Source organism: Artibeus jamaicensis, unplaced genomic scaffold (assembly GCF_021234435.1).
Source record: "Artibeus jamaicensis isolate MK-2021 breed Jamaican fruit bat unplaced genomic scaffold, CSHL_Jam_final scaffold_612, whole genome shotgun sequence".
Classification (NCBI taxonomy): Eukaryota; Metazoa; Chordata; class Mammalia; order Chiroptera; family Phyllostomidae; genus Artibeus; species Artibeus jamaicensis.
Genome location: NW_026522049.1, coordinates 4,033,515 through 4,059,290, shown reverse-complemented (window position 1 = coordinate 4,059,290; position 25,776 = coordinate 4,033,515). Strand labels below are relative to the sequence as shown.

General features: G+C 59.4%; 1 protein-coding gene across 1 annotated transcript; it reads left to right on the top strand.

Annotated features, from left to right (window-relative positions):
* The first annotated feature begins 210 nt into the window (after positions 1-210).
* On the top strand, positions 211-24,145 carry ACAN (aggrecan). The gene is made up of 18 exons (XM_053658908.1): positions 211-280; positions 2,431-2,814; positions 3,555-3,729; positions 4,220-4,347; positions 4,732-5,025; positions 6,365-6,757; positions 7,421-7,595; positions 8,078-8,205; positions 9,241-9,534; positions 10,335-10,550; positions 11,084-11,770; positions 12,065-14,422; positions 18,453-18,566; positions 21,394-21,552; positions 21,962-22,044; positions 22,864-23,008; positions 23,524-23,706; positions 24,069-24,145. The coding sequence occupies exons 1-18, from the start codon at positions 211-213 to the stop codon at positions 24,143-24,145; spliced, it is 6,063 nt and encodes a 2,020-aa protein (XP_053514883.1).
* The last annotated feature ends 1,631 nt before the right edge of the window (positions 24,146-25,776 follow it).

Below are 25,776 nucleotides of genomic sequence, written 5' to 3'. Positions count from 1 at the left end.
TGTCGTGGTCGTCACAGATTTAGAGGCCCCACATGACAGCTTTCCGGCAGGTGACCGCAGGAACCAGGTGCAGCCTCCACAGCGCCGTGTGATCTCGTGTTCTTGGGCATGACGCTTCTCACCAGGTGTCATGCGTCCCGTGAACCCCCTCAACCTCACTGCACAGGAACCCCCGAGTAACACCGCTGCCTCCCCTCCTGCAGGTGAACTATGACCACTTTACTCCTGGCGTGTGTGACTCTGAGGCTCATCGCCGCGGCCGTCTCAGTAGAAGTTCAAGGTGAGGACACGCCCGTGCCAGTCTCGTTCACATGGCAGGTGCTGGGGACTGGATCCTGCCCTCTGGGGGTGCTGACCCTGGCACTGCTGGGCCCAGGGATGGGGTCGCCCCTCCCCCCGGCCTTTTCCCGGCCCGTCCCCTTTTCTGTCGAAGGTGAGGGTAACCGAGGTGGCCAAGCACCTGTACGGTGAGCCCACACACATGCATCCTCAGGACAGACAGCGGGGTGTGTGGGGAGAGCTCCTGGCAGGTGCGCACCTCCCCAGCATCCTCTCCGTGGGTCTCAGCCAGAGCTGCTGCTGCTGCTGCACACTGAGCCTGGGGGTGGGGTAGCCCATAGACAAGCCCACAGAGCAGGAGCTGCCAGGGAAGGATCAGCTGGAGCATCAGAGAAAATTGTCCAAGAAACAGTCGGCAAGAAGCCCCAGCTAATCACGCAGGTCTCTGTCTTTCTTGGCAAACCATCCTCGGGACGTCCCCGCCTGGTCTCCTGAGTGTGGCAGGTACCAGGCAGACTCAGGAGCCGAATGAACAAACCCTCCGCCCCAACGTGAGATGGATCTAGACGCAGGCAGAGAGGCCCCTGCTCTCGGCCATCCAATGGATGCCCCCACTTTGTACCATGCTCTGGGTACCAGGACGCCCAGAACGCCCTGTCCGAGCGGACGCTAGCCACTTCCAGGCCCACGAGGGTCGCTCCTCTGGGTCCACCCTCTATGGGGGGAATCATGCCCCTGGTGTGAGCCACCCGTGGGCCCGAGGGAGAGGTTAAGGAGTGGCTATTTGTGTGGGGTGCGGACAGAGCTAAGATGTGAGGCCAGGATGAAGCCCGTCCCCTCAAAGTGCAGAACAGCAGGGGGAAAGGCAGGGGCCCAGCTCCCCCCCCTGCACACCACACCCCGACACCGGACTCCGAGGGATCCGAGAGTTCTACATTTGCATCTGGCTTTTCGTTGGAAAAGATATCCTTGTCAAACAGGAAGATAGAACATGTTTTATTTAACAGTCTATTTGCTTGATTTATAACTGGTGAATATTTAGGCACAGGGTATCTGAGAGTGTCCCTTTGTCCTCTTTCTCGGGGACCCACACGTGCCCACCCCCGGCTGTAACCTGCAGTGTGGTCCAGCCACCCGGGCAGGCAGGTCCCCGATGCCATAAAGACGGCAGAGCTGGGCGTTGCCGTCACCGTCAGCAGCTCTTCCTGGGGACCACCGCCTGCAAACCCACGCTGTGTCCTAGAGCGTGCACAGGGGGGGGTTGTGGAAGCGCCTGGTGGGGACTGCCCAGGACATCAGAAGGTCAGGGCTGAACCCCAGGCATCCCTGGCTCCCCCCTCCTTTCCCTGTTACGTACCCACCACCCACAAATATCCGAAACATTTCTATGTTCAACCTGCAACCTCTCCCGAGCAAAGCGTCTCCTAAGCAAATGACTCACCGTGAAAGGAGCTGTTTTTTTTCCCCCCCAAAAGCCCTTTCCTTCCCATTCCAGGAAGACCTTTACATCTAAGAGCATTGGGTAAACCATGTGTCACCCCTGAGAATGCTCTCTGTGGTGATTTATAGAGCCCAATCACATCGCGCCCCCACCCCGTCTGACTCTGCAGACTTAAATGTCTGGCCGTCTCTGGTGCTTCTCCGACTAGGGCCCCCGACCCCCCAGCAGTAGAGGAGAATGACTTGTCTTCCATCAAAGCCAGGACCAAGCCCCAGACCGACCTCATTCCGTGGCGCCCATCTCTGAATTTTGACTCTTGGCTTTAAAAATTTTGTGGATTTTTTTCTTCCCCATAATAATCTTTCTACCCCATGTAGTTATTCCCCAAGTCTGTGAGTCAAGCCGCCACACCAGGAAGAAGGGTCCTGTTTACCCGATGGCTCGGCAGCCCCCAGGGCACCTTAGTTTAAGAAACAGAGAGGTGGTCTCGACTCTGACATTCGTCCTACCCTCCTCAGTGACCCTCCTGTGGCTCCGTAGCAGACACAGGGGGTCTTGAGGAACACTGCTCTGGACGGGGCGTCATGAGGATTCCTGGGAATTCCAAATGGCACAGGAGTGTCCCCAACACAGACGCACAGGCTCTCCGGGTTGTGCCAGGGAGGCTGGGTGGCCGTTTCTGGCACTAACAAGTCCGTCTCCCCCCACAGACCCCGACAACTCGCTGAGTGTCAGCATCCCCGAACCGTCCCCGCTGCGGGTCCTCCTGGGGACCTCCCTCACCATCCCTTGCTATTTCATCGACCCCATGCACCCTGTGACCACCGCCCCCTCCACCGCCCCCCTCACCCCGAGAATCAAGTGGAGCCGCATCTCCAAGGAGAAGGAGGTGGTTCTGCTGGTGGCCACGGAAGGCCAGGTGCGGGTGAACAACGTCTACCAGGACAAGGTCTCGCTGCCCAACTACCCGGCCATCCCCAGTGACGCCACCTTGGAGATCCAGAACCTGCGCTCCAATGACTCCGGGGTCTACCGCTGTGAGGTCATGCACGGCATCGAGGACAGCGAGGCCACCCTGGAGGTCGTGGTGAAAGGTGAGACTGCCCCCACCCCCCACCAGCGGTCCTGGTTCACCTGCAGAAAGAACCAAATAGCATCTTCCCCATGGGGACCCAGAGGGGCTGGCTTTCCAATCCCACACCCTCCCTCTGCCTGTGTACACCTCAGTCGACTTACTCGACTTCGGTTGTGACAGAGAGCTGGAAGCATCATTCTTTGTGGACTTTGAGGGGATTAAATACTTCCTGGCCATGGTCACATGGAGATGACCATTGGTGCTTTGCCTCAATCCTGAAGTTGTCTGACCCTGTGGTCATTCGTCTGTGTTATGCAGACAAGGAGGCTGAGGTGTCCCTGGAGGTGCCATGAGCAGCCCCCAGCTCTCCCACCTGCTGTCTTTTCCCTCCCCCCAGCTCCCACCCCCATTCTCAGTTCCGGAAGACACTCTGGTACCCTTTCTCTCCCTGGAGTGACAAGAAAAAGTTACAAGGAGGCAGCTTGTAGTTCAACTTCAAGAACTTCCTGATTATCAAAATTAGCATAGGTATTTTCAAAAGATGCCTTGGGAGGCAGTGAGGCTCCTGTTACTGGAGGTATTGCAGCAAAAGCAGGAAGGCCACATGCAAATGTGGGAAGGGGATTCATGCATCAGCTAGAGGCCCGCAGCAGATGGCTGGAAGGCCCCTTTGGCGACTGCCATCATTCCTTGAGGACAGAGCAGGGACGGGGGCGGGGGGCTGACCTGACCTGCCGCCGGGCCGCGCCTGGCTTGCAGGCGTCGTGTTCCACTACAGGGCCATCTCCACGCGCTACACCCTGGACTTCGACAGGGCGCAGCGGGCCTGCCTGCAGAACAGCGCCATCATCGCCACGCCCGAGCAGCTGCAGGCCGCCTACGAGGATGGCTTCCACCAGTGTGACGCTGGCTGGCTGGCCGACCAGACTGTCAGGTGAGCCCCCAGACCACCCGCAGAGCGTTGTCCAGCACGGAGATGGTGTCAGCGTGACACTGTGGCCGGCCGAGGCATGCCTTGGCTGACTCTGCATCGGGCACCCAGTGTCCCGCAGAGAAGGGGGTGGCTGCCAGCAGCTTTGCCCGGTAGGAGCATTCTCCATATAGATCACACGCACACATCGTCATTCTTCTACAACTCAAAATATTTACTCTGGCCTTTTACAGAAAAGGTTTGCAGGCCCCTGAAAGACCATGGCAGGTACCAAGAAACATCCCGTAAGGGGGCTGCCTCTAACCACCAATAGCTATGCAAACACGTATGTGAATAAAGCTGCAGGAAAACCTGCCGAAACAGTCCCCACACCGAGGGCAGGCACCGGCAAACGCATCAGTGACTCACCGCTTCCCCCCACAAGGGGGAAGGACACAAGGCCCCAGGCCCCCTCTGTCCCCTAGTGAGACGCCCCACTGTGGGTCCCCGGCAGGTACCCCATCCACGTCCCTCGGGAAGGCTGCTACGGGGACAAGGATGAGTTTCCGGGCGTGAGAACCTACGGCATCCGCGACACCAACGAGACCTACGACGTGTACTGCTTTGCGGAGGAGATGGAGGGTGAGGCCACCCTGCCCCCTTCCTGGGAGTCCACCTGCTGTCCCCCGTCGCCCTGGTGACACGTGGGATCTGGGACAGGGCACCAAGCCAAGGCATCCCCTGGACCATGCCCAGAGGGGTGGGGGAGAGAGGAGGGAGAGGAACAAGGGGGCCTCCAGGCCTCCGTGGCCTCAGGTTTCTGCAGACTGGTGCCACGCTGGAGCGCTTGTCATTGACCCCTCACCTGGGACGGCCCCTCCCAGCCAGGATCCCCCGCTGCTCTCCCCAGCCACCCATGTCGCAAGTCAGAATGCGCTCGGGACCTGGAGGCCCCACGCGGACCTCCCCGGGGACACAGGCAGGGGCGGCGGGAGGTGCTCACCCTGCCTGCTGTGTCCGTCCTAGGCGAGGTCTTCTATTCCACGTCGCCGGAGAAGTTCACCTTCCAGGAGGCCGCCAACGAGTGCCGGCGGCTGGGCGCCCGGCTGGCCACCACGGGCCAGCTCTACCTGGCCTGGCAGGGCGGCATGGACGTGTGCAGCGCCGGCTGGCTGGCCGACCGCAGCGTGCGCTACCCCATCTCCAAGGCCCGGCCCAACTGTGGGGGCAACCTCCTGGGCGTGAGGACCGTCTACCTGCACGCCAACCAGACGGGCTACCCCGACCCCTCGTCCCGCTACGACGCCATCTGCTACACAGGTGCGGCGGGGGTCGGAAGCGGGGAGGAAGAGATCTGGGAATGGGGGACTGGTTTGGGTTTTGTTTTTTTTTTTACCATTTCAAAGGGTCACTGGATGCCCAAACCGCATGTGTTAGCAACCCCCATTCCCACTGATTCCTAAGAGCTGTCAGAGGGGCTGGGTGGAGGCTGCTGGGTACCCCCCGGCCCTAGATCATCAGCCCCAAACGGGTTACAAGCATGAGCATCAGTGTCTGTGTTTCCTCAGGCTGCAACCTCAGCTCTGCCGCCGCTACTGTGCAACCTCGGGAAAGCCAGGGCCCTGCACCTCGGTTTCCTCATCTGTCTCCTAGGGAGGCGGTGGCACCACATGGCAGATGGGGAGGCCTGACAGGAGACCGTGTCCCCAGAGGGGGCCCTGTTACCTAAGCCTCAGGATGGGACGCACAGAAAAGAATGGGGGAAAGTTTCCGCCAGGGCTTTATTTGGAAAATGTAGGCGAAACGTTGTTTTTAATCTTATATTTGACACAATCTAGGTAATAACCACAATCGAATGCTAATTCTTGCAGGGACAAACAATTGAATGAGGAGTTGCCTCAACTTCATGTTAAAATTGGCAGCCGCAAATTGACACAGCTCACTTCCTATTAACTCTCACAGCCAGAGCTTACGTGAAATAATGAGGATTTCTGCCCTGGCTGGCGTGACTCGGTGGATTGAGCTCTGGCCTGCGAACCAAAGGGTCACTTGTTCAGTTCCCAGTCAGGGCACATGCCTGGGTTGCAGGCCAGGTCCCCAGTAGGGGGCGCATAGGAGGCAACCACACAATAATGTGTCTCTGCCTCTCATTCTCCCTCCCTTCCTCTCTCTCAAAAAAAAAATAAATAAACTCTTTAAAAATAATAACAATAACTATGAGGATTTCCCCCAAAGCCTCTCTCAACCTTTCAATAGTCTAACCACCCTCTTTGAAGTCAGCACACCCTGGTGGGTTTTCCTCTTTATCGAAGATGAACTGGCTGGTTTCCACCAGACCCTCAGATTCCCACGAGTCGCTCTCTCCTGTCGCGTCCATTGCACGAGCTCCTTCATCCTCAGCGAGATTCTCCCATGTCCCTTCATGAGAGACTTACATTGGCTGCTCATCAAAGTGCCCAGGAGACCCGTAAGGAGGCGGCAGGCGTTGATCAGGAAGAGACGGTGGAGCTGCACTGGCTTCACGAGCAGGGAGCCGGTTGGCCAACACCTTGCGCTGTGGCAGCTTCCCGTTCTTTTTCCATCTGGAAACTGTGGGGCCCCCAATAATGAACCGACACTGATGAGGGGCTAACTAAGGCGTGTCTTTGTCTCTGTCCAGGCGAAGACTTTGTGGACATCCCGGAAAACTTCTTCGGGGTGGGCGGGGAAGAGGACATCACCATCCAGACCGTGACCTGGCCTGACGTGGAGCTGCCCCTCCCCCGGAACATCACCGAGGGGGAAGCCCGGGGCAATGTGATCCTCACCGTGAGGCCAGTCTTCGGCTCCCCCACTGCCCTGGAGCCCGAGGAGCCCTTCACGCTGGCCCCTGACAGAGCGGCCACCGCCTTCCCTGGGGCTGAGAACGGGACTGGAGAGTCCACCAGGCCCTGGGCCTTGCCCGAGGAGTCCACGCCTGGCCTGGGCCCCTTCACCAGTGAGGACCTTGTCGTGCAGGTGACCGCAGCCCCGGGTGAGGCCGAGGTCCCCGGGCAGCCACAATTGCCAGGGGGTAAGTGCCTGCTCCTCGGGGGGCTTCAGGGGCCGGTGGAAAGGACTCGGAACCTGGGACCTGGGCCAGGCCTCTCTCCTCTCAGAGTCCATTCTGCTTATTTGTGAGACAAAGGGGATTGGCCAGGCCAGGGACGTACATGCTCCTTTGACCACAATGCGTTCCCTTCAAGTGAAGTCATAGGTGGGAACCAGCATGTGCATCAGGCAGGTAAAGGTGCTCATGGGGCCCAGGGGAAGTGGAGAGGAAAACCGGGGCTCTTCTCTCCAGGATCCATCAGGCCCCTCCACAGAACAGAACCACTGAAACCGCCACATGGGGAGCCCGGGGCGGGGGGAGCATTCACAGCGCTGACCCTCCGCAACGGGGGTCCGCAGACTACAGCCCACAGAGCTCGCCGCCTACGTCCACACAGCTGTACACTCAAAGTCATGCTTCACTTTGCAATAGTTGCAGGACAGGGGGTCATGAGAAGAAGAATATTTTGACACGTAATGAAAATTATATAAAATTCCAATTCTGATGTCCATAGCGCCTGGGAGTGGGATCAGAAGCAGGAAGCCTCACCCGCAGAGGCGTGGGGGCCGGGCGCTGTGGCATCGGTCCGTGCCCTGAGCCTGCTCTGTCTCTCTTTCTTCCCCTCTGCCCCGCCCCCGCCCCCAGGGGTCGTGTTCCACTACCGCCCGGGCTCTACCCGCTACTCCCTGACCTTCGAGGAGGCTCGGCAGGCCTGCCTGCGCACCGGGGCGGTCATCGCCTCGCCCGAGCAGCTCCAGGCCGCCTACGAAGCCGGCTACGAGCAGTGTGACGCCGGCTGGCTGCAGGACCAGACCGTCAGGTGAAGGGCCCGCCGCTCCCAGCCCAAACCCAACCTGGAGGCCAGGCGAGGGGAGCCCCAGCCTGGCCCTGCACCCACGACACAGCGGGCACCTGCTGCCCCGCAGGTTAATTAATTAATCAGTGGCTGCACGGCTGCTCCTTTCATTCCTCCAGGAACCCCGAGAACCCAGGCAAATGCAGAGAGGGCGAGGAAGGGCCCCGGGTGACATTAAGTCCCAGGTCATTTCCCTCGACAGACATAGAGAGGGAGACCCCATCCTCAAGCCCTCTAGTCCCTTCCAGCCTGGCCCAATGCTTTTGCACACAGTGGGCTCTCCTCTGAAGCCAGGGGCGCCCAGTATGAGGGGCTTCTGGCTGGTTTGCATCCCCTTGGACAACCGCAGACCCTCCCTGCCTGGTTCCCCAACCGGCCTGGCGGCCTCACCCTGCACCCCGCAGCCCTGAACAGGCCCTCACCTGCCCCTCCTGCCCTCCTTGCAGATACCCCATCGTGAGCCCGAGGACCCCATGTGTGGGAGACAAGGACAGCAGCCCGGGAGTCAGGACATACGGCGTGCGGCCGCCGTCAGAAACCTACGATGTCTACTGCTACGTGGACAAGCTCGAAGGTACGAGTCCCGTCCTCGCGCTCCGGGCCTCGGACGGGCAGGGGGCTGTCTCCGGGCAGGGAGGAGAGAGGACGCCTCCATCCGCCCACTCCCCACTTTGTCTGTGGACAAATAAATCCCTTGTTTTAAATGCCGACCATCTGCCAGTGGAGAGTCCCAACGCCCACAGCAGACCCGTGGCTCTGAGGAGTCCGGCAGGAAAAACAAACAAGAAGAGAAACCTGTTCCCCAAACGTTGCCCGAGCCTGTTGAACCACATTCTTCAGTGTTAGCTTCGTGCCATTTACTTTAACTTCCGTCGAAATCACCGACTTGTTCTTCCCCTGAACCCAGTTTGGGCAATGCTGGTATTCTGGAAAGGTGTCAGCGTTGCCAGTCACTTACTACAGGACTCAAGGAAGCGATTTAGCTGTTCTAGGCCTGAGTTTTCCTGTCTACGAAACAGGCCTGATTTACGCTCCGGGCAGGGGCTTTTTGTGTGTGTATTAAATGGGATATGTATGAAAAGTGCCCGGCACGAGTAGGTATTTAGTAAACACGAACCTCCTTCCCCTAAGTCAGACAAGCCCCCCAGGTACCGTTCAGGGTGCCAGCACCCAACCGGCAGCTGTGGTTACTGGCCCTCGAGGAAGTCATGGGCGGCGGGGTGGGCCCAGTCCCGCCGCATTTGGGGTGCTCTCGGATAAGGGCTGTGGTGTAGGAACCACAGGGGCTATAAGGGGTTCCTAGCTCAGCAGGGGAGAGGGTGCCTGGGTGCAACTGGGGAATTTAGAAAGGGGCAAGGAGGGCATGTAAGTGACCATTCCTTCTCGGTTTGGCTGCAGCTTTGCTGGTTGTAGCACCAAACGGGCCCAACTCCTGGGACATCCCAGTTGGTCACCCCACTTCTCAGTGGCCCCGGAGATCCAAGGGGAGTGGTCAAACAGGGGCTGGCGGGGTCTTTCACCTGTGCTGGGGAAGGGGGTATGGGCAGAGGCCACCCTGCCCGTGGGCCTGAAGGGTCACTTACGCCTGCTGCGGGTCTCTGTGTCCCAGGGGAGGTGTTCTTCGTCACCCGCCCGGAGCAGTTTACCTTCCAAGAAGCCCAAGAGTTCTGTGAAAGCCACAACGCCACGCTGGCCTCCACTGGCCAGCTCTACGCCGCCTGGAGCCTTGGCCTGGACAAGTGCTATGCCGGCTGGCTGGCCGACGGCAGCCTCCGCTACCCGATAGTCACCCCTCGGCCGGCCTGTGGCGGCGACAAGCCAGGCGTGAGGACGGTCTACCTCTACCCCAACCAGACAGGCCTCCTGGACTCACTGTCCCGGCACCATGCCTTCTGCTTCCGAGGTATGTGGCCCCGCCTCTCTTCCAGGCCCCGCCTCTGCCCTGGGGGGTGACTCCCTGGTGCTGGCCCCTCCTGGCTCCTGTCCACTCTCCCTGTCCATCAGAACAAGGAAGAGGTCAGTTCCTCTGGGGCAGGGCCAGCTCTGGAGCTAGCTCCACCGTAGGCTTTCACTCCAAGGCAAACGCATCCTTCTGAGGTTACCCAGAGACTCGTCGAGAGAAGTGAGTTGGACCTTAGGCTCTTAAATCAGACAGACTTGGATTTTAATTGTGGCTCTGGCTAAGTAGCTGTGTGACCCTGAGCAAGTCACTTAACCTCTCACTTCCTCTGCTTCATCTGTAAAATCCTGATATAATTTGTGCATTCAAAGATCTGCCACTTACAAGCCACTAACTCTGGGTAAGCCACCTAATTCTGTGCCTTAGTTTCCTCATTTGTAAATGAGATAATAGTATCTGCCTCATAAGGCTGTGATGGAATAAAATGCTGTTGTGTACAGAACATCTTTAAACCCTGCTTGGCGATAGAATAAATGCTACAGAAGAGGCCCCAGACCACCCAGAAATAAAGTACCAATAGTGTGTGAATATTGATAGTGTGGTAGATGCCAATAGCGCTTATGAATTTGGGGAGGTCAAAAGTGACCTCACTGGACTGCAGGGTGGAGTTGGATGGAGGCCCGGCCAGGCTCTCACACAGGTCTGGTTCCCCTCAGAGTCCCCCAGTCCCTCTCAAGAAGGGCCAGCTGGGATGGGTGCCTGGCAAGGAGGAAGGAAGGCTCACCAACCCGCATTCCCTGTAGGAGTCTCAGCTGCGCCCTCTCCAGGAGAAGAGGGGAGTAGCACGCCCACACCACCCTCGGATGTGGAGGATCGGATCACCGCCCATGTGGGGCCGGGCGTGGCCGCTGTCCCCTCCGGGGAGGAGACGACAGCAATCCCAGATCTGATCACTGAGCCAGAAAACCAGACGCGATGGACACCAGCCTACACCCCCGAGGGGACTTTCCCGCTGCCAGGTCTGTGTGACCTTCCCTGCCTCGTGGGGATGGGGCTAGATGAACCGTTCTCACATGCCGGCGAACGTCAGCATTGCCCCAGAGTCTGATTGGGGGGGCGGGGCTTGGAGTGGGGTCTGAGGATGTGCCCTCTATCAAGCCACTGGGTGATGCTGGGGCTGCTGGTCCAGGGATCAGGCTGTGAGAACCATGGGTTTAGGTGACCCAGGTGACATGTGCAGGAACTTGAAGGGTGACCTTGTTGCCCTCAGTGACAGTCAGGGCGCCCCCGCATCCGGTGGGGTGTGTGGATGGCACCCCTTCCGGTCTCCAAGCACAGCCTGAGGGTACTGGAGAGTGTGCTGGGGAGTTTGCTGGGGAGCTGCCCTTCCACAGATACTGTGCAAGGTCCCATTAGAAAGTGCCTGCACACATCTCTGAGCTCTTGAGAGAAAAATTTTACCAGGAAGGGAATGGAATGGGGCTCTGCAGGAGCTTGAAACAGGGTGGAATTACTGAATCTACACCTCGTCTCTCTCCCTCCTTTCCTCCAGGGGTCCCTCCTACGGGGCCTCCCACTGGCGCAGCCACAGAGGAGAGCACAGGAGGCCCGTCTGCCACGGAAGTGCCCTTAGTCTCAGAGGAGCCATCCCCCTCGGAGACTCCATCCCCCTCGGAGGTGCCATTCACGTCTGAGGAGCCGTCCACACCTTCGCCTCCAGTGCCCAGCGGGATGGAGCTGCCGGGCTCAGGGGAGGCGTCTGGGGTACCTGAGGTCAGCGGTGACTTCACAGGCAGTGGAGAAGCTTCGGGACACCTAGACTCTAGTGGACAGCCCTCAGGGGCCAGTGCAAGTGGACTGCCCTCGGAGGACCTTGACTCCAGTGGCGCCCCCTCGACAGTGGGCTCAGGCCTGCCTGTGGAAAGTGGACTGGCCTCCGGGGAGGAAGATGGAATCACGTGGTCCAACACTTCTCAGGTTGGTGGGCTGCCCTCTGGTGGTGAGGGTCTAGAAGGCTCTACTTCTGGAGTAGAGGACCTTGGTGGACTTCCTTCTGGAAGGGAGGGTCTAGAGACCCCTGCCTCTGGAGTAGGGGACCTCAGTGGACTTCCTTCTGGAGAAGGTCCAGAAGTCTCTGCTTCTGGAGTAGAGGACCTCGGTGGACTTCCTTCTGGAAGGGAGGGTCTAGAGACCCCTGCCTCTGGAGTAGGGGACCTCAGTGGACTTCCTTCTGGAGAAGGTCCAGAAGTCTCTGCTTCTGGAGTAGAGGACCTCGGTGAACTTCCTTCTGGAAGGGAGGGTCTAGAGACCCCTGCCTCTGGAGTAGGGGACCTCAGTGGACTTCCTTCTGGAGAAGGTCCAGAAGTCTCTGCTTCTGGAGTAGAGGACCTTGGTGGACTTCCTTCTGGAAGGGAGGGTCTAGAGACCCCTGCCTCTGGAGTAGAGGACCTCAGTGGACTTCCATCTGGAAGAGAAGGTCTAGAAACCTCTGCCTCTGGAGTAGAGGACCTCGGTGGACTTCCTTCTGGAAGAGAAGGTCTGGAAACCTCTGCTTCTGGAGTAGGGGACCTCAGTGGACTTCCTTCTGGAAGAGAAGGTCTAGAAACCTCTGCTTCTGGAGTAGGGGACCTCAGTGGACTTCCATCTGGAAGAGAAGGTCTAGAAACCTCTGCTTCTGGAGTAGGGGACCTCAGTGGACTTCCTTCTGGAGAAGGTCCAGAAGTCTCTGCTTCTGGAGTAGGGGACATCAGTGGACTTCCATCTGGAAGAGAAGGTCTAGAAACCTCTGGTTCTGGAACTGAGGACCTCAGTGGGTGGCCTTCTGGAAAAGAAGACTTGATTGGATCAGCTTCTGGAACCTTGGACTTTGGCAGAATACCCTCTGGAACTCCAGGAAGTGGGCAAGCTCCAGAAGCAAGCAGCCTGCCCTCTGGATTTAGTGGTGAGTATTCCGGAGTGGACTTTGGAAGTGGCCCATTCTCTGGCCTGCCTGACTTCAGTGGGCTTCCATCTGGGTTCCCAACTGTCTCCCTCGTGGACACCACATTGGTGGAAGTGGTCACAGCCACCGCTGCCAGCGAACTGGAAGGGAGGGGAACCATTGGCGTTAGTGGCTCTGGAGAAATATCTGGGCTGCCCTTCAGCGAGCTAGACATTAGTGGGGGAGCTAGTGGGCTCCCTTCAGGAGTCGAACTCAGTGGCCAGGCGTCTGGATCTCCTGAAATCATCAGCGGGGAAACGTCTGGACTCTTTGATGTCAGTGGACAGCCGTCAGGATTTCCTGACATCAGTGGGGGAACATCCGGGCTTTCGGAGGTCAGTGGGCAGCCATCAGGGTTTCCAGGGGAAATGTCTGGAGTAACCGAGCTCAGTGGGCTGTCTTCCGGGCTACCAGATGCCAGTGGAGAGGCATCCGGAGATCTTTTCAGCAGTGCTTGGCCATTTGGCATGACCGACCTCAGTGGAGAAACGTCCAGAATACCTGACCTCAGCGGGCAGCCCTCAGGGCTGCCAGGCTTCAGCGGAACCACATCCGGAATTCCTGACCTGGTTTCCGGTGCCACGAGTGGCAGTGGTGAATCTTCTGGCATTACATTTGTGGACACCACTTTGGTTGAGGTGACCCCAACCACCTTTACAGAAGAAGAAGGTTTAGGGTCCGTGGAACTCAGTGGCCTCCCTTCTGGGGAGACAGATCTCTCGGGCACATCTGGGATCGGGGATGTCAGCGGACAGTCTTCCGGAGCCATTGACTCCAGTGGGTTTACATCCCAGCCTCCAGAATTCAGTGGCCTACCAAGTGGAGTAGCCGAGGTCAGTGGAGAAGCTTCTGGAGCCGAGACAGGGAGCAGCCTGCCCTCAGGAGCCTATGACGGCAGTGGACTTGCATCGGGTTTCCCTACCGTCTCTCTTATAGACAGAACTTTGGTGGAATCTGTAACCCAGCCTCCCACGGCCCAAGAGGCAGGAGAAGGGCCTTCGGGGGTTTTGGACCTCAGTGGGCTGCCGTCGGGGCTGGGGGAGCCCAGCGGAGAGCCTTCGAGTACCCCGTATTTTAGTGGGGACTTTTCCGGCACCACTGATGGGAGCGCGGAGTCTTCGGCAGCCACGAGCACCAGTGGGGAGGCCTCAGGATTTCCGGAAGTTACTTTAATCACTTCTGAATTTGTGGAGGGTGTTACTGAACCAACTGTTTCCCAGGAACTCGGCCAGAGACCCCCTTTGGTACACACCCCCCAGACTTTTGAGTCCAGTGGAGAAGCCTCGGCATCGGGAGACGTCAGCGGAGCTGCACCGAGGTTCCCCGGGTCTGGAGTAGAGGCGTCGTCAGTCCCAGAATCCAGCCTCGAAACATCTGCCTACCCTGGGCCGGAGGTGGGGGCGTCTGCTGCTCCCGAGGCCAGTGGGGGAGCTTCGGGGTCCCCCGGTCTGAGCGAAGCCACCTCTGTCTTCCATGAAGCTGATCTGGGCGGAGCCTCAGGCCTGGATGCCAGCGGCAGCACCTCGGCCTTCCGGGAAGGACCCACGGAGGGCTCGACCCTGCTGGGAGTGAGCGGAGAGTCACTCCGTGGGACCAGCACCTATGACGTGGTCACAGAGACATCGGGCTGGGCTTCGGCCACCGCCACGGCTGCTGGAGACAGGACCGAACTCAGCGGAGACCCCTCCGGTCACACCTCAGGGCTGGATGTTGTCCTTAGCACCGGTGCCCCGGAGTTTGAACGGACCCCACAGACCCAGCGCCCTGCAGAGGCGCGTCTAGAACTCGAGTCCTCAAGCCCCCTGCACTCAGGAGAAGAGATGCAAACAGCCGAAACAGCCACCTTCCTAACAGACGCTTCCACCCCAGCTTCTCCAGAAGGGACAGGAGAATCGGGGACAACCACTACAGGTATTGTTGGCACCCCCCCCCATAAACGTGTTTATGTAGTTCAGACGGTAGCACAGTAGTAGGAGGTGGTGTGGATTCCAGGTTCTGCGTGCCGCTCCCCCATGGGCTAGCTGTGCCGCCTCAGGCAAGTTTCTTAACCTCTCTGATCCTCAACCGTAAAATGGAAATAGTCCCAGGGAAGATGAAACAGCATGCAAACATATGTAAAACAAGCACTTAGCATCTCAGTGCACGTGGCATACACTCATAAAGATCGGGGAGTGTTGCCGTTACAGTGATGTCGCAACACGAGAACATGTATGTGGGGACTCAGTTATGTGTACTTGGTACAGGGGAAGGGGAGGATGGCACCTTACACGGTGCCGGATATGACAATCCTGCGCCCTTCGCACGGAGCGAGTGTGAGATGAGACAATGAAGCTACTAGTGACATTTATGCCCAGCTATTCATTTTGTGCTGGGTTCAAACCAGTCCAGCTTAAGGAATGATAAAGTGTCATTTTGGCTGAGTCCTGACTTTAGTCCCTGCGTCCCCGCCCGCACCCCAGGACCAGGGACTCCTCTGCCCTGTCTCACCTCCACCATCCCGGCACCGGCACCAGGAGCTGACCCTTTTCCACATTTTGTCCTGGGCTCCCTTGCACACCCCTGGGCGCTGAGAGGTCTTTCCCAGTCAGAGAGCCCAGTCCCCAGAGGCCGAGGCCAGGTGCCCAGCAGGGCCCTCGGAAACATGCTGACCCACACGCAGCCTCCTGAGTTTGGGGGACCTTGTACCTCGAGGTCTCAGGCTGCGCCATGTGCCAGGTGGCTGGCTTCTCAATGCTCAGCCTCTCCCTGGGGGTGGCAGCCCCCACCAGGTCCTGCACTGAGGATCCCTGTGGCACTGGGACCTGCCAGGAGATGGCGGGACACGCCACGTGCCTGTGCCCCTCCCCCGCCACACTTGCGAGCACTGCGACATAGGTAAGCCCCTCATCTGGGAGGGAGGGGGCTCCTTCACCCCCAGAAGGAGCTGCAGGCAGAAGGAGGTTCCCGAGGCTTGAGCTTCTCAGACTGGGAAGGAGAGAGAGGTGCACAGTGACGTGGGGGGGCAAGAAGACGCAAGAAAAACAGGGCAGGTCTTTCTAGCGCATCTGTTCCACCTGGTGGTTTAAGAGAAAAAAAAAATCCAGCTAAGTGATGAAACTGAGAAATAGTTAGTACTTTGTACAGCCAAGGGTTGTTTGAGGAGCAGGCAGCAAAATGTGCTTGAATTTTGAAGATAAAACTTGAGACTTCAAAGAAATGTTAAATGAGGGAGCTGGTCGTGCTCGGTGGTCCCTGGTGGGGACACTCAGAGGAGCTGTTGAGTATTGTGGAGAGTAGGCCTCTCCAGAACGTCCCCTCCCTGCGTGGGGCTGAGTACAGTTTGGGTCCCCTTCTTGCCCTGAAGGATACGACCCAGACTGTACTCGTCATCGAGCTGTCAGCATTGACAGCTGCAGGTCAGGGGTGACCCAGCAACACCCTGCCCCTGAGCACACACCACCTGGGGCCTGGGCTGGTCCTTAGCCATGAGTCAAGCAGCGTGTGGGACAGGCGAGGCTCTGGGGGGATCCACTGATTGGAGGTAGCCCCCTGACACCAGATGACTAGAATCTCCCTGCCATTGCCATAGAGCTGCTGGGGGGATGATGTGTGTGTAAGGTGTAGCTCGGGAGATTCTGAGTGAGTGACACTGGTCCCCTTGCTTACCTCTCTTCTGTCCCGTGGTCTGTCTGTTGTTGCCCAAATCCTGCCCATCCTCCACCTGACACCACCTTGTGGGTGGTCCCTCGTTCCCGCACAGTAGGGCCCAGACAACGCCTCTTGTGGTTCCGGAAGACGAGCCATGTCCTAACTGCCCTTTGCAGAAAGAGGTGGTGGCTATGCAGGGCCAGAGTGGTCAGTGAGGACATCCCACGTGGGACCCTCGGCCCTCTTCCTCCCGCTGGAGCCGCTCTTGGCCCCCCTCCACTGTCCCCGGGGCTCCCCCAGGCTGTCTGGTCTTCAGGATCTCGGCCCTTCCTTCCCTCCTCATCCGTGACTCTGGGGCCCTGTGCAAAACTGCCACCTTCTTAGATTTGGGGCCTTGGCCAAACACAGAAGGAAAAACAATGCTGTCCCCTGGGACCTTGGGCCACCTGAGGGTGGGCGATGGGAAAAAAAGCTGTTGGGACACCCGGAAGCCACCTGGCCTGGCCTCCCTCCAGGCCTCTGCCTTTCCTGCCCTCTCCTCCGTGGCTCTATACAGCTGCTTTAGCGCCTACATTCGCCTAATCCCCCCTTGCCCGGTGCTTCCCATCTTCTGTAACGATGCTAATGGACCAAAGAGAACTGTAGCTTTCCCGAAGCAGGAGGTCTGCCCCCAGCTTCCGCCCGGCCCCCCGGCCTGACCTATTGCTGCTACTGCTGCTGCTGGGAATCCAAGTGCATGCTGGGATGTCAGTCAGTTCCTCATGCATTTGGGGTTTGCTTGGGACCGTTCCAGACTTGGAACTGTCGGTTTCCAGTCCATGGTGCGCGCTCCCCGAGGTGACATTAAGAACTGCGTGGGAAGAGAGAGATGCCTGGGGACTTGAGATTTTTCGGGCTGCTCGTTGCACAGACCCAGCTCTGGTCCAGAAGCTGTCTACCAGGCCCCAGTGAAAAGGATCCAGAAGAAAGTGCCTTCTAATAGGAGGACTGGCTTTAAGGTGTCGTCTTTTCTTGTGAGAGGCGAGTCCTAAGACCTGGTAGAGGACACTCCTAGTCACGTTGCTTCCTGAAGGTTGTACGGATACAGAGGTACATCCCCAAGCTGAGCCCCAGGACCTGGTGGAACCCATTCATGGTAGACCTTCATGGATCACCTGGGAGGAGGAGCTTCACGGCCCCTTTTATCACATTCCCAGGGGATGTAGCTCAGGAGAAAAACTAGCAGGAGGCTTTGGAGTACAAAATACAAAGTCCTCCGGCTTCTCAGAAAGATGCAGAAGAACCAGATCAGGAGACACAGTGCTGACCTTGGCCAGTGGAGGAAAATTTCAGGCAAAGGTCAGCAACTCCCCAGTTCCAGTCCCGCAAAGAGGTTGGATCAGAAAGAACGCGCTGGACCAGAAGGACAGAAGGGACGAGCGTGCCTGGGAAGGAAAGGCTGATGGGCACCTGCCTGTGTCCCGGGCCGGTGTTGATGGGCCGCCACTCACTAAATACTTGGCCGGCTGCGGGTGCAGCTCTCCCTCTCACCACCGAGCACAGAGCCGCTCCAGAAGTGCTGCCTCCCCGGAGTTGCCCATGTTCCAGGCCCTTACGCTCAAAGGAGACTACCAGTGGAAATGCTGGGCTGGGTTTCTGTCGCTCCCCCTAAGAGAACAATGCTGGCTTCATCTTCACAAGATGCTCTAGGATCGTATTTACTAAAGGCTAGAACGGTGTCTGCAACCCCCAGAGTCTCCATGAATCCCAGGAACCTACATCCTTCTGCCACCTTCTCTCGGTTCTGCCCTCTGTCGACCGCTTACTCATTCCAGCGCTGCGCAGTCTTGCCCTGCTCCCTCAGCCCACAACCACAGAGGAAGCGAGGAAAAGGAAGGGTTCTAACCAAGCTCCAAGCACTTGACTTCCAGTGGCCTTGCTCACTGCCATGGTGAGCCAGCTCAAACCCCATGGCTTTCTGAAACACTCACGAGAGAAGGCATCTTGGAGGAGCTCCATGCCTGCTCTCCCCAGTGAGAGGCATCTGGCTTTAGAAGCACCGAATCTCTTCACCCACTGGGCAGCCGGGCTGCAACACTCAGCGTGCCCGTCGAGAACCACACGCATGCAAGAGAACCCCCGGTGGGCCTTTGGCTTCAGCGTCCCAAGACTGGGGCAGTGGCAGCGGCAGCAGCAGCAGCAGCAGCAACGGTGCTTAGGAAATCCAGCCACCCCTCCCGGGGCTCTGGAGAGCCGCACCCATCAAGAGGCTGTGGTGCTTGTGAGGCCGGAGGTGCCGGCGGGCGTCCTAATGGTGGCCCTTGGTTTCTTGCAGACATTGATGAGTGCCTCTCAAGCCCTTGTCTGAATGGAGCCACCTGCGTGGATGCCATCGACTCTTTCACATGCTTATGCCTTCCCAGCTACCAAGGGGACCTGTGTGAGATTGGTACGGCCGTCTCGGCTTCAGCTAATGTTACTAACTGCTGCACACCCCCCACCCGCCCCCCTCCTCCCTCACCCCTCCCTTCTAACCACAGGCTCCAGGCCCTGGTTGGGGCCAATTCAGGAGCCACCAGGGGAAGTCCGCCTCCCCACTCATCTTCACTCTTTCTCTGGCCGTTCCCTGTGAAAACCCACATCTGGGGCATGGGCCGATCTGGCCGCAGGAGAGATGTGCAGGATGAGCCAGCCTGCACTTGGGGGGACCTTGAACATGCTCACCTGCTGCAGGGCTCCCAGGCTGGCTGATGCATCAGACTGAGAGGACAGAGCGTTGCCTGCACCTCTGTCTCGGAGGAAGCTGTGGGTGGGAGTAGTAATTGGCGCTCACTCTGGGCGACAGCCACGGAGCTCCCTCGCATGGTCAAGGGCATGTGTCTGCTGCTTCATTGCCTGTGGGGCCGTGGCGGCCGCTCCGTGCCTTCAGGAGCCACGGTGCCACACTGGCCAAGCTGCCTTCCTCTTCTTCTCTGGCACGAGCTGTAGTTTGTCTGCCTGAGAGCCCCCACCCGCCTCACCTGCATGCTCAGTCACGCATGAGCAGGGACCGCTGCATGTCACCTCCTCCCTCATCACCACCGTGACAGGTGCCAGTCAATGCCACTCTGGCCCACACTTCTTTCTCCCTCCCCTGTGCAAGGCAAAGGGCTGGCCAGAGAGAACAGAGCCTCGTGGCGCGGGGCAGGGGCTGAATGTGGTCTCCTGGGACTTGCCAGGCCCTCTGCTTCTGCATCTGGGCCGGGCTCTGCCCAGGCTGCACCCCCAACCCCCTCTCCAGGAGCCCCCAGTCCTGGATCCCACCTCGGAGTGGGGGAGGCGAGACTTGGGGTTGCTCGTAGTAGCTAGGGCCCGCACAGAACTGGAAGTGTGTGGGGCTTCAAACCGTTTTTAAGGAACTCTCAGGCTGGACATCCCAGAAACTTCCAGACAGCAGCCAAAGCCCTGGGGGCCTAGGCTGTGAGGGAAGCAGGTGTGGATCGCTTGTTCCCGGAGGAGGCACTGCTCAGGTCACAGGCCGGCGGAGGCACTTGAGGCACCTGCAAGAAAAGGCCTGAATCCTCCTCCTCCCTGCAGCCCCTCCATCCTCCACTCTCGCCCCAAGACCCCAAGGAAGTGATGCTGGGGTGGGAAAAGAGAGTTATAAGGACTTTCTCCCCAGGGTGCCAACATAGTTGTCATTGGGGAGAAGGGTCTGGAAGGTCCCCTACAGACAAGGGCTCTCGGGTGCCAGGCTGGGAGAGGAGGTGTCCTGTGGGAGGGCACACAGGGCGCTCACAGGGCTCTGCGTCACGTGGGGCAGGAGGACAGTGCCAGAGCCGCCCAGCTGAGCAGGGCCGCATCTCTCCTCCCTTTCCAGTCCTGAGCCCCCACCCCAACCCCACAGGTCCTCATGCCTCGGCTCCCGTCCCCTGGCCTCTCCCAGCCCTGGAATGCCTCCTCTGTCACCCCCAGAGCCTTCTTCCCCCTGCACAGCAGCCGCAGCCTCCAGCTCTGCCTGCCCAGCTCAGCCCACAGGCACTGCTGGGGCCCAGGAACAGCCCCCACAGCCAGCCCAGGGGTGCAGAGGGGGCCGCCCATCTCTGAGGCCTCCCCGCCTTCTTTCCCAGGAGGCCTTGGCCCCTGCGGCCTCCTTCTTAGACCTCCTGCTGCTCCGCCCCTTTCTCCACAGCCTGCTGGCCATTCACTCTGTCCACTCTTCCCAAGGGTGTCTCCTCCGAACCTGCTTGGTCTGCACCCCTGCCCCTCTTTGCTGGGATGGCAGACTCTCCAGGAGGCAGCCATGCAGCCTGAGGGGACCATGGCCCTAGGCTCAGCCCCAGGGCCTAGGGGAAGACAGGGTCTTGGAATGCCCTCTGCCCGGGGCTGTGCTGGCAGATGTGTGACGTGGATCAAAGAGGAGCCCTGGCCCACAGGGGTTCCACCACATCGGAGCCCTCATGCTCCCCCCAGGCCACCTGCAGGCCTCCGCTGTGCTGTCACCGCAGGCAGAGTTGGAAGGACTGCCACATAATGGTCTCCCAAGCCTGACCCAGTGGCTGCAGCACGCCCGGGCCTCTGCCTGTCCCTCAGGCTGCCCTGGATTCCAAACCAGCCTGTCCTCCAGAACTAGAACCCATTGCCAACGTAGCTTTGGGAGGAGAGAGCTGCCTCCCCCTTTTCTTTTCTGCCTCCTAGAAATAAAATACCGGGCCAGGACCCCCGGTGTGGCTGCCTTCCCCTCCAAGGGGTGGGCCCAGTGTGCTCGGCCAGAGCCGGGCCTGATGGACTGAGCTCTGTGTCCTCTCTAGACCCGAAGCAGACTCATTTCTGGTCCTCTGTGCCCACGGCAGGTGCCGTTTCATGCCTCCAGCTCCGCCTGCTGCTGACGCTGCCGCCTTCACACCCCTCCCCCAGATCCCCTCTCTCCCAGAGACCCTCAGGGCCTTTGAACCACGTTTTACCTTAAAGCTGCACACCTCCCACCTTCCCACTTCTTTTTACTTGACCAGCTGAATTCTGTCAGCCCTGCAGAGCAGGCATGGGCAGGAGAAAAGCTTTGAGGGCACGGGGTGGACGGCGTGACATCCCAAAAAGACAGGGTCCCTGGCATTTCCCACAGGATAGGAATATGCCCTGAGGCTCCCTGGCCTCCAGTTCCAGCCTCCATCCGGCTGGGCCTCCCCTCTCCTTTGAGGACGGGCATTGAAGGCAGGAATCGGCACCGTGAGCTTGGCAGCTGCCACCTTCCGCCTTCCACCCGGCCCCGCCCCTCACGCGCCTGACCTGTGTTGCAGACCAGGAGCTGTGTGAGGAGGGCTGGACCAAGTTCCAGGGCCACTGCTACCGCCACTTCCCCGACCGCGAGAGCTGGGTGGATGCCGAGGGCCGCTGTCGGGAGCAGCAGTCTCACCTGAGCAGCATCGTCACGCCGGAGGAGCAGGAGTTCGTCAACAGTGAGTCTGGCGGGGTCTCCAGGGCCTGAGAGGAGAGTGGGCTCACGGGCAAGGGGGTTGCTTGTCCGGAGGGACCCAGTGCGGCTGCAGGGGGAGGGGCCGGGAGGGAGGGAGCTCTACAGCCTGAGCTCCCTGAAAGAACCGGAAAGAGGAGAGGAGTCTGGGACCAAGGGCTCCCACGGCGCCCAGGACAGCCCACTGTCTGTCACAGCCCCAGAGTAACCGGCGGCTGTCACTAGCCCGTGCCAGCTTGGCCGGGGGTTCTGAGGGTGCTGAGACCCCTGTCAGGGCCTCAGAAGGAGGTGGCATTGCTCCTCAGAGCCTGTCCCCTCTGCCTCTGTGAGTCCAAGTTTCTCGGACATCCCCCGGGGGCTCCAGTCCACACCCAACACCCGTGTCCTCTCCACAGACAACGCCCAAAACTACCAGTGGATCGGCCTGAACGACAGGACCATCGAAGGGGACTTCCGTTGGTCAGATGGACACTCCTTGGTGAGTCCTGCCAGGGGCTCTGGGCACAGTTGGGGACCCCAATGAGGGGAGTGCAGATAAAGACCCCCTAGAGAGAGACTCATTCAAACCACAGGCAAACACTCCCTGAGCGAGCAGCTGCTGCACCGGCACTCAGCGCAGGGAGGGGGTCTTGTGCATCTCTCTGCCTCTGGCCGCTGGCCCAGGGCGGGTGAGCAGAGTGAAGGAAGGAGAGGAAAGGAAGGAGTGAGAGCAAGGCATCATGGGAGACGTGCAGAAGCTTTAGAGGGGCTCCTTGGAAACAGAGGGCTCGAGTCTGCTCAAGAACGCAGACAGACAGACAGCACCATAGAAGCCAAAGGGACAATACACAGAGTAAACACCATCTCTCCATGAAGGACCATCACGGAGGCTTCCTGGGAGGGGTGACCGTGGCCAGGGACACGGGTGAGGGATCGGTTACATACACTACGGGAAAGGGGGGCTCTGTCTGTCCCTGGGCCAGACCAGAGGGAGGAGCCTGAGGAGGCCGAGGAGACTTGGCGGCCACGTCTCTGCCACCAGGTGCTCCCCGAGCGAGGCAGCCTGCCCGTCCCCTGCTGGCCTCTGGGGGGCAGGGGGATGACACCAGCTCATTAACAGGGACCGTGACACCTTGTCCTTGTGAGGGGCTGAGGAGGACCACAGCCGGGACAATCCTAACCAGACTCCCAGCAGCCTTTGCACCGCTGCCACAAGAGAAAGGAGATGGGGGCGGGGCTTGAAAGGGAGGGAAGCTGGGGGTCAGGCCAAGCTATGAGGCTGCTGCCCCCACTCACCGCTTCCCCACGCCACCCACAGCAATTTGAGAACTGGCGCCCCAACCAGCCGGACAACTTCTTCGCCAGCGGGGAGGACTGCGTGGTGATGATCTGGCACGAGAAGGGCGAGTGGAACGACGTGCCCTGCAACTACCACCTGCCCTTCACGTGTAAAAAGGGCACAGGTGAGGCGGCCTGGGAGGGGGCGGGGGGCGGAGTCAAGACGTTAGGTTCCTGCTGGGTGAGGGGACAAGGGCCGGTCACTGCCCAGCAGACCGGAGCCATCCTGGGGGGCGTCTCCCAGAGCCAGCTTCCCCGGCAAGGGCAAGTCCACTCCTGGGGACCAGTCCCGTCCCACTGTCCCCGGAGCCAGGATGGTTCCATAAATCAGACGCAGACGGTGTGCCTGGCTCTCGCCCTGTTTCTCTGCCTCCCTCCCTTTCTTTTCCTCATCCCCTTAAGACCCTCCTTTCACTCCCTTCCGGCTGCTCTAAGTCAGCCAGCAGCCCAGATGGCTTCCAGACTCTGTGTGCGGCGTGAAAACGCCCCTCGGTCAGCAGCCGGGGCTCACGGCTGGGTGTCTGGGCTCCAGGCTGTCTCATCACAGCCAGAGGAGGCCCTGCTGGCTCGTCCTCACAGGCAGGGTCATCACAAGAGACCCCCCCCTGAGGTCCCTCTCTGAAGGTTGTTCACCCCTCAGTGGCCTGCGGAGACCCCCCCGTGGTGGAGCACGCCAGGACATTCGGGCATAAGAAGGACCGCTATGAGATCAACTCACTGGTGCGGTACCAGTGCACAGAGGGCTTTGTCCAGCGCCACGTGCCCACCGTCCGGTGCCTGCCCAGCGGGCACTGGGAGGAGCCTCGGATCACCTGCACGGACCGTGAGCATCGCCCCTCCCCGCCTACCCACCTGTCCCCCCAGAGCACCTGGGGGTCCTAAACCCACACCGGCAGCACCACCTGCAGACAAGGCCACCTGTCACTGCCCCCCTCACCCATCCCCAGGAAGGAGAAAGCAGGCAGCCCACTTTCCTTTTCAACAACCGCCCGAAGCCCCTTAGCCCAAGTCGATTCAAGAGCAATCCAAACCAGGAGGCAGAAAAAAAAAACCTCAGTCTGCCTTCACCAGCCCAGGTTTCTGCAGGGAGGGCAGCCTGCGCAGAAGGGGCCAGATGGGGAGAAGCTAGGCCCGGCCGCTCCCTTCCCAGGGCTCACGGGCACCCTTCCCTCTCCCTTCTCCCAGCCGCCTCCTACAAGCGCAGGCTACAGAAGCGGAGCTCCCGGCCGCCCCGGAGGAGCCGCCCCAGCGGGGCCCACTGAGAAGAGCGCCCAGGACGCACCCAGGATGCTGAGCCCAGTGGCCTTTCCAGCCCGACGCCCCACTCGGATGGTGTCCCCTTCCTGCCGCTTTCTGTCATATAAGGGATTCCATTAAAGAAGGAAGAAATTCAGTCCCACATTGTGTATGCACCCACCGACTCACCCACCCGCCACCCCCCCACCCCCGAATTGCCAAAAAAATGCATCTGACTTTCTGCCCAAATGCCAAAGCGGAGCCAACGTATTGTACCCCGAGGACCGAGTCTAGAGACGTTTCTTCATTCTCCCGATGTGCCTTTCCGGGGACCAGTGCAGGGACAGGGGGAGCAGGGAAGGGTTAAGTTAAATAAAGAAGATTATTTTTTGTTTGCTGACTTTATCCAAGAGCAGTGCAATCGTTGGTTCTTTGACCTCCAGGGAGAGCTAGGGAGGAGGGAGGAGGGGCAGGAGCAGCTGGAAGGGGCAGAGGCCCAGGGCGTGAAGAACTGGGGACCAGAGCTGAATGTACGGGAGGAGGAGGGCAGCCCCCATGTGGGGAGGCGCTAGCCAGAGAGAGGCCGCTCCTGCAGCCCAGGGTGGGGGGGGCGCGGGCAGGCAGGAGACCACCACTGAGGACTCTTCCACCCTCATGGGGGGTCGGGCTCCCTCCAAGGGCCCCTCTTCCAGGTCCTCTCACCCGGGCTGCCACCCTGTCATCGCTCTCTCAGCAGGGCTGGGTGGGGGGACACTCCCTTCCCTGTGGGAGGGCCCCCCTGCCCCTCCCCTCCCCCAGCCCCCGGGACCGTGCAGGCACCAGGGTTCCGTGCACCTATTTATATTTTTGAAAATTGAAGATGATGATGATTATAATAATAAAGACATTGGAAGAGATCTATTTCTTTTCCCTTCTTTTTTTTCCTTAATTTTTATTTTTTATTTTATTGAAGGAGAGGGTAACCGTGGGCCAGGGTCAACGAAAGGGGCCCTTAGGAATGGTGGCCATGGAGACCGGTTTTGATCAAATAACCCCAAGCTGGTGTGAATCCCAGCCATTCAGAGAGCCCGGGGCAGCCACCCCTGGTAGGGTTTAATTTTACAAGGGTACAGGTGGATTCAATGGAGTGTGTGTACGTGTGTGACAGTCACCAGGTCACTGTGTGTCAGTCACACTTTGCCCCCGTGGAGGTGAGCCCCACAGAGTGGGGCAGAGGAGGGCTGGGGTGGAGGAGGGCTCACAGCACCAGGTAGTGTCCAGTCAAACCCACAGATCAAACTGGGAAAACAGAACAAAACACAGACTCTTTGAACTGAGAGCAAGGGGGAGGTTGAAAGGGGCATCTGCCCCACTTCCCTGGGATCTCACAGAAGCCTGCAGCCTCCACCTCCTCAGACAGGCAGGGGACTGCAAAGCCCCTGCATGTCCTCTCTCCCCACCCCCAGGGGGCTGAGGCCAAGTGAGAGCTGCAGCTACCATGCCCTGGCCCCGTGTCACTGCCCCCTCTGGACACCAGCCTCCCTGGGGCAGGGAGAGGGGCTGGACTAGTGATGGCTGAGTCATCACAAGCCTGCGAAGCTCACATGTCCCACAGGACAAGGGTAGGATGATCCCTGGTTGGGGGGCCTTGGGGTGTCCCCCTGAGCAAAGAGAGGAC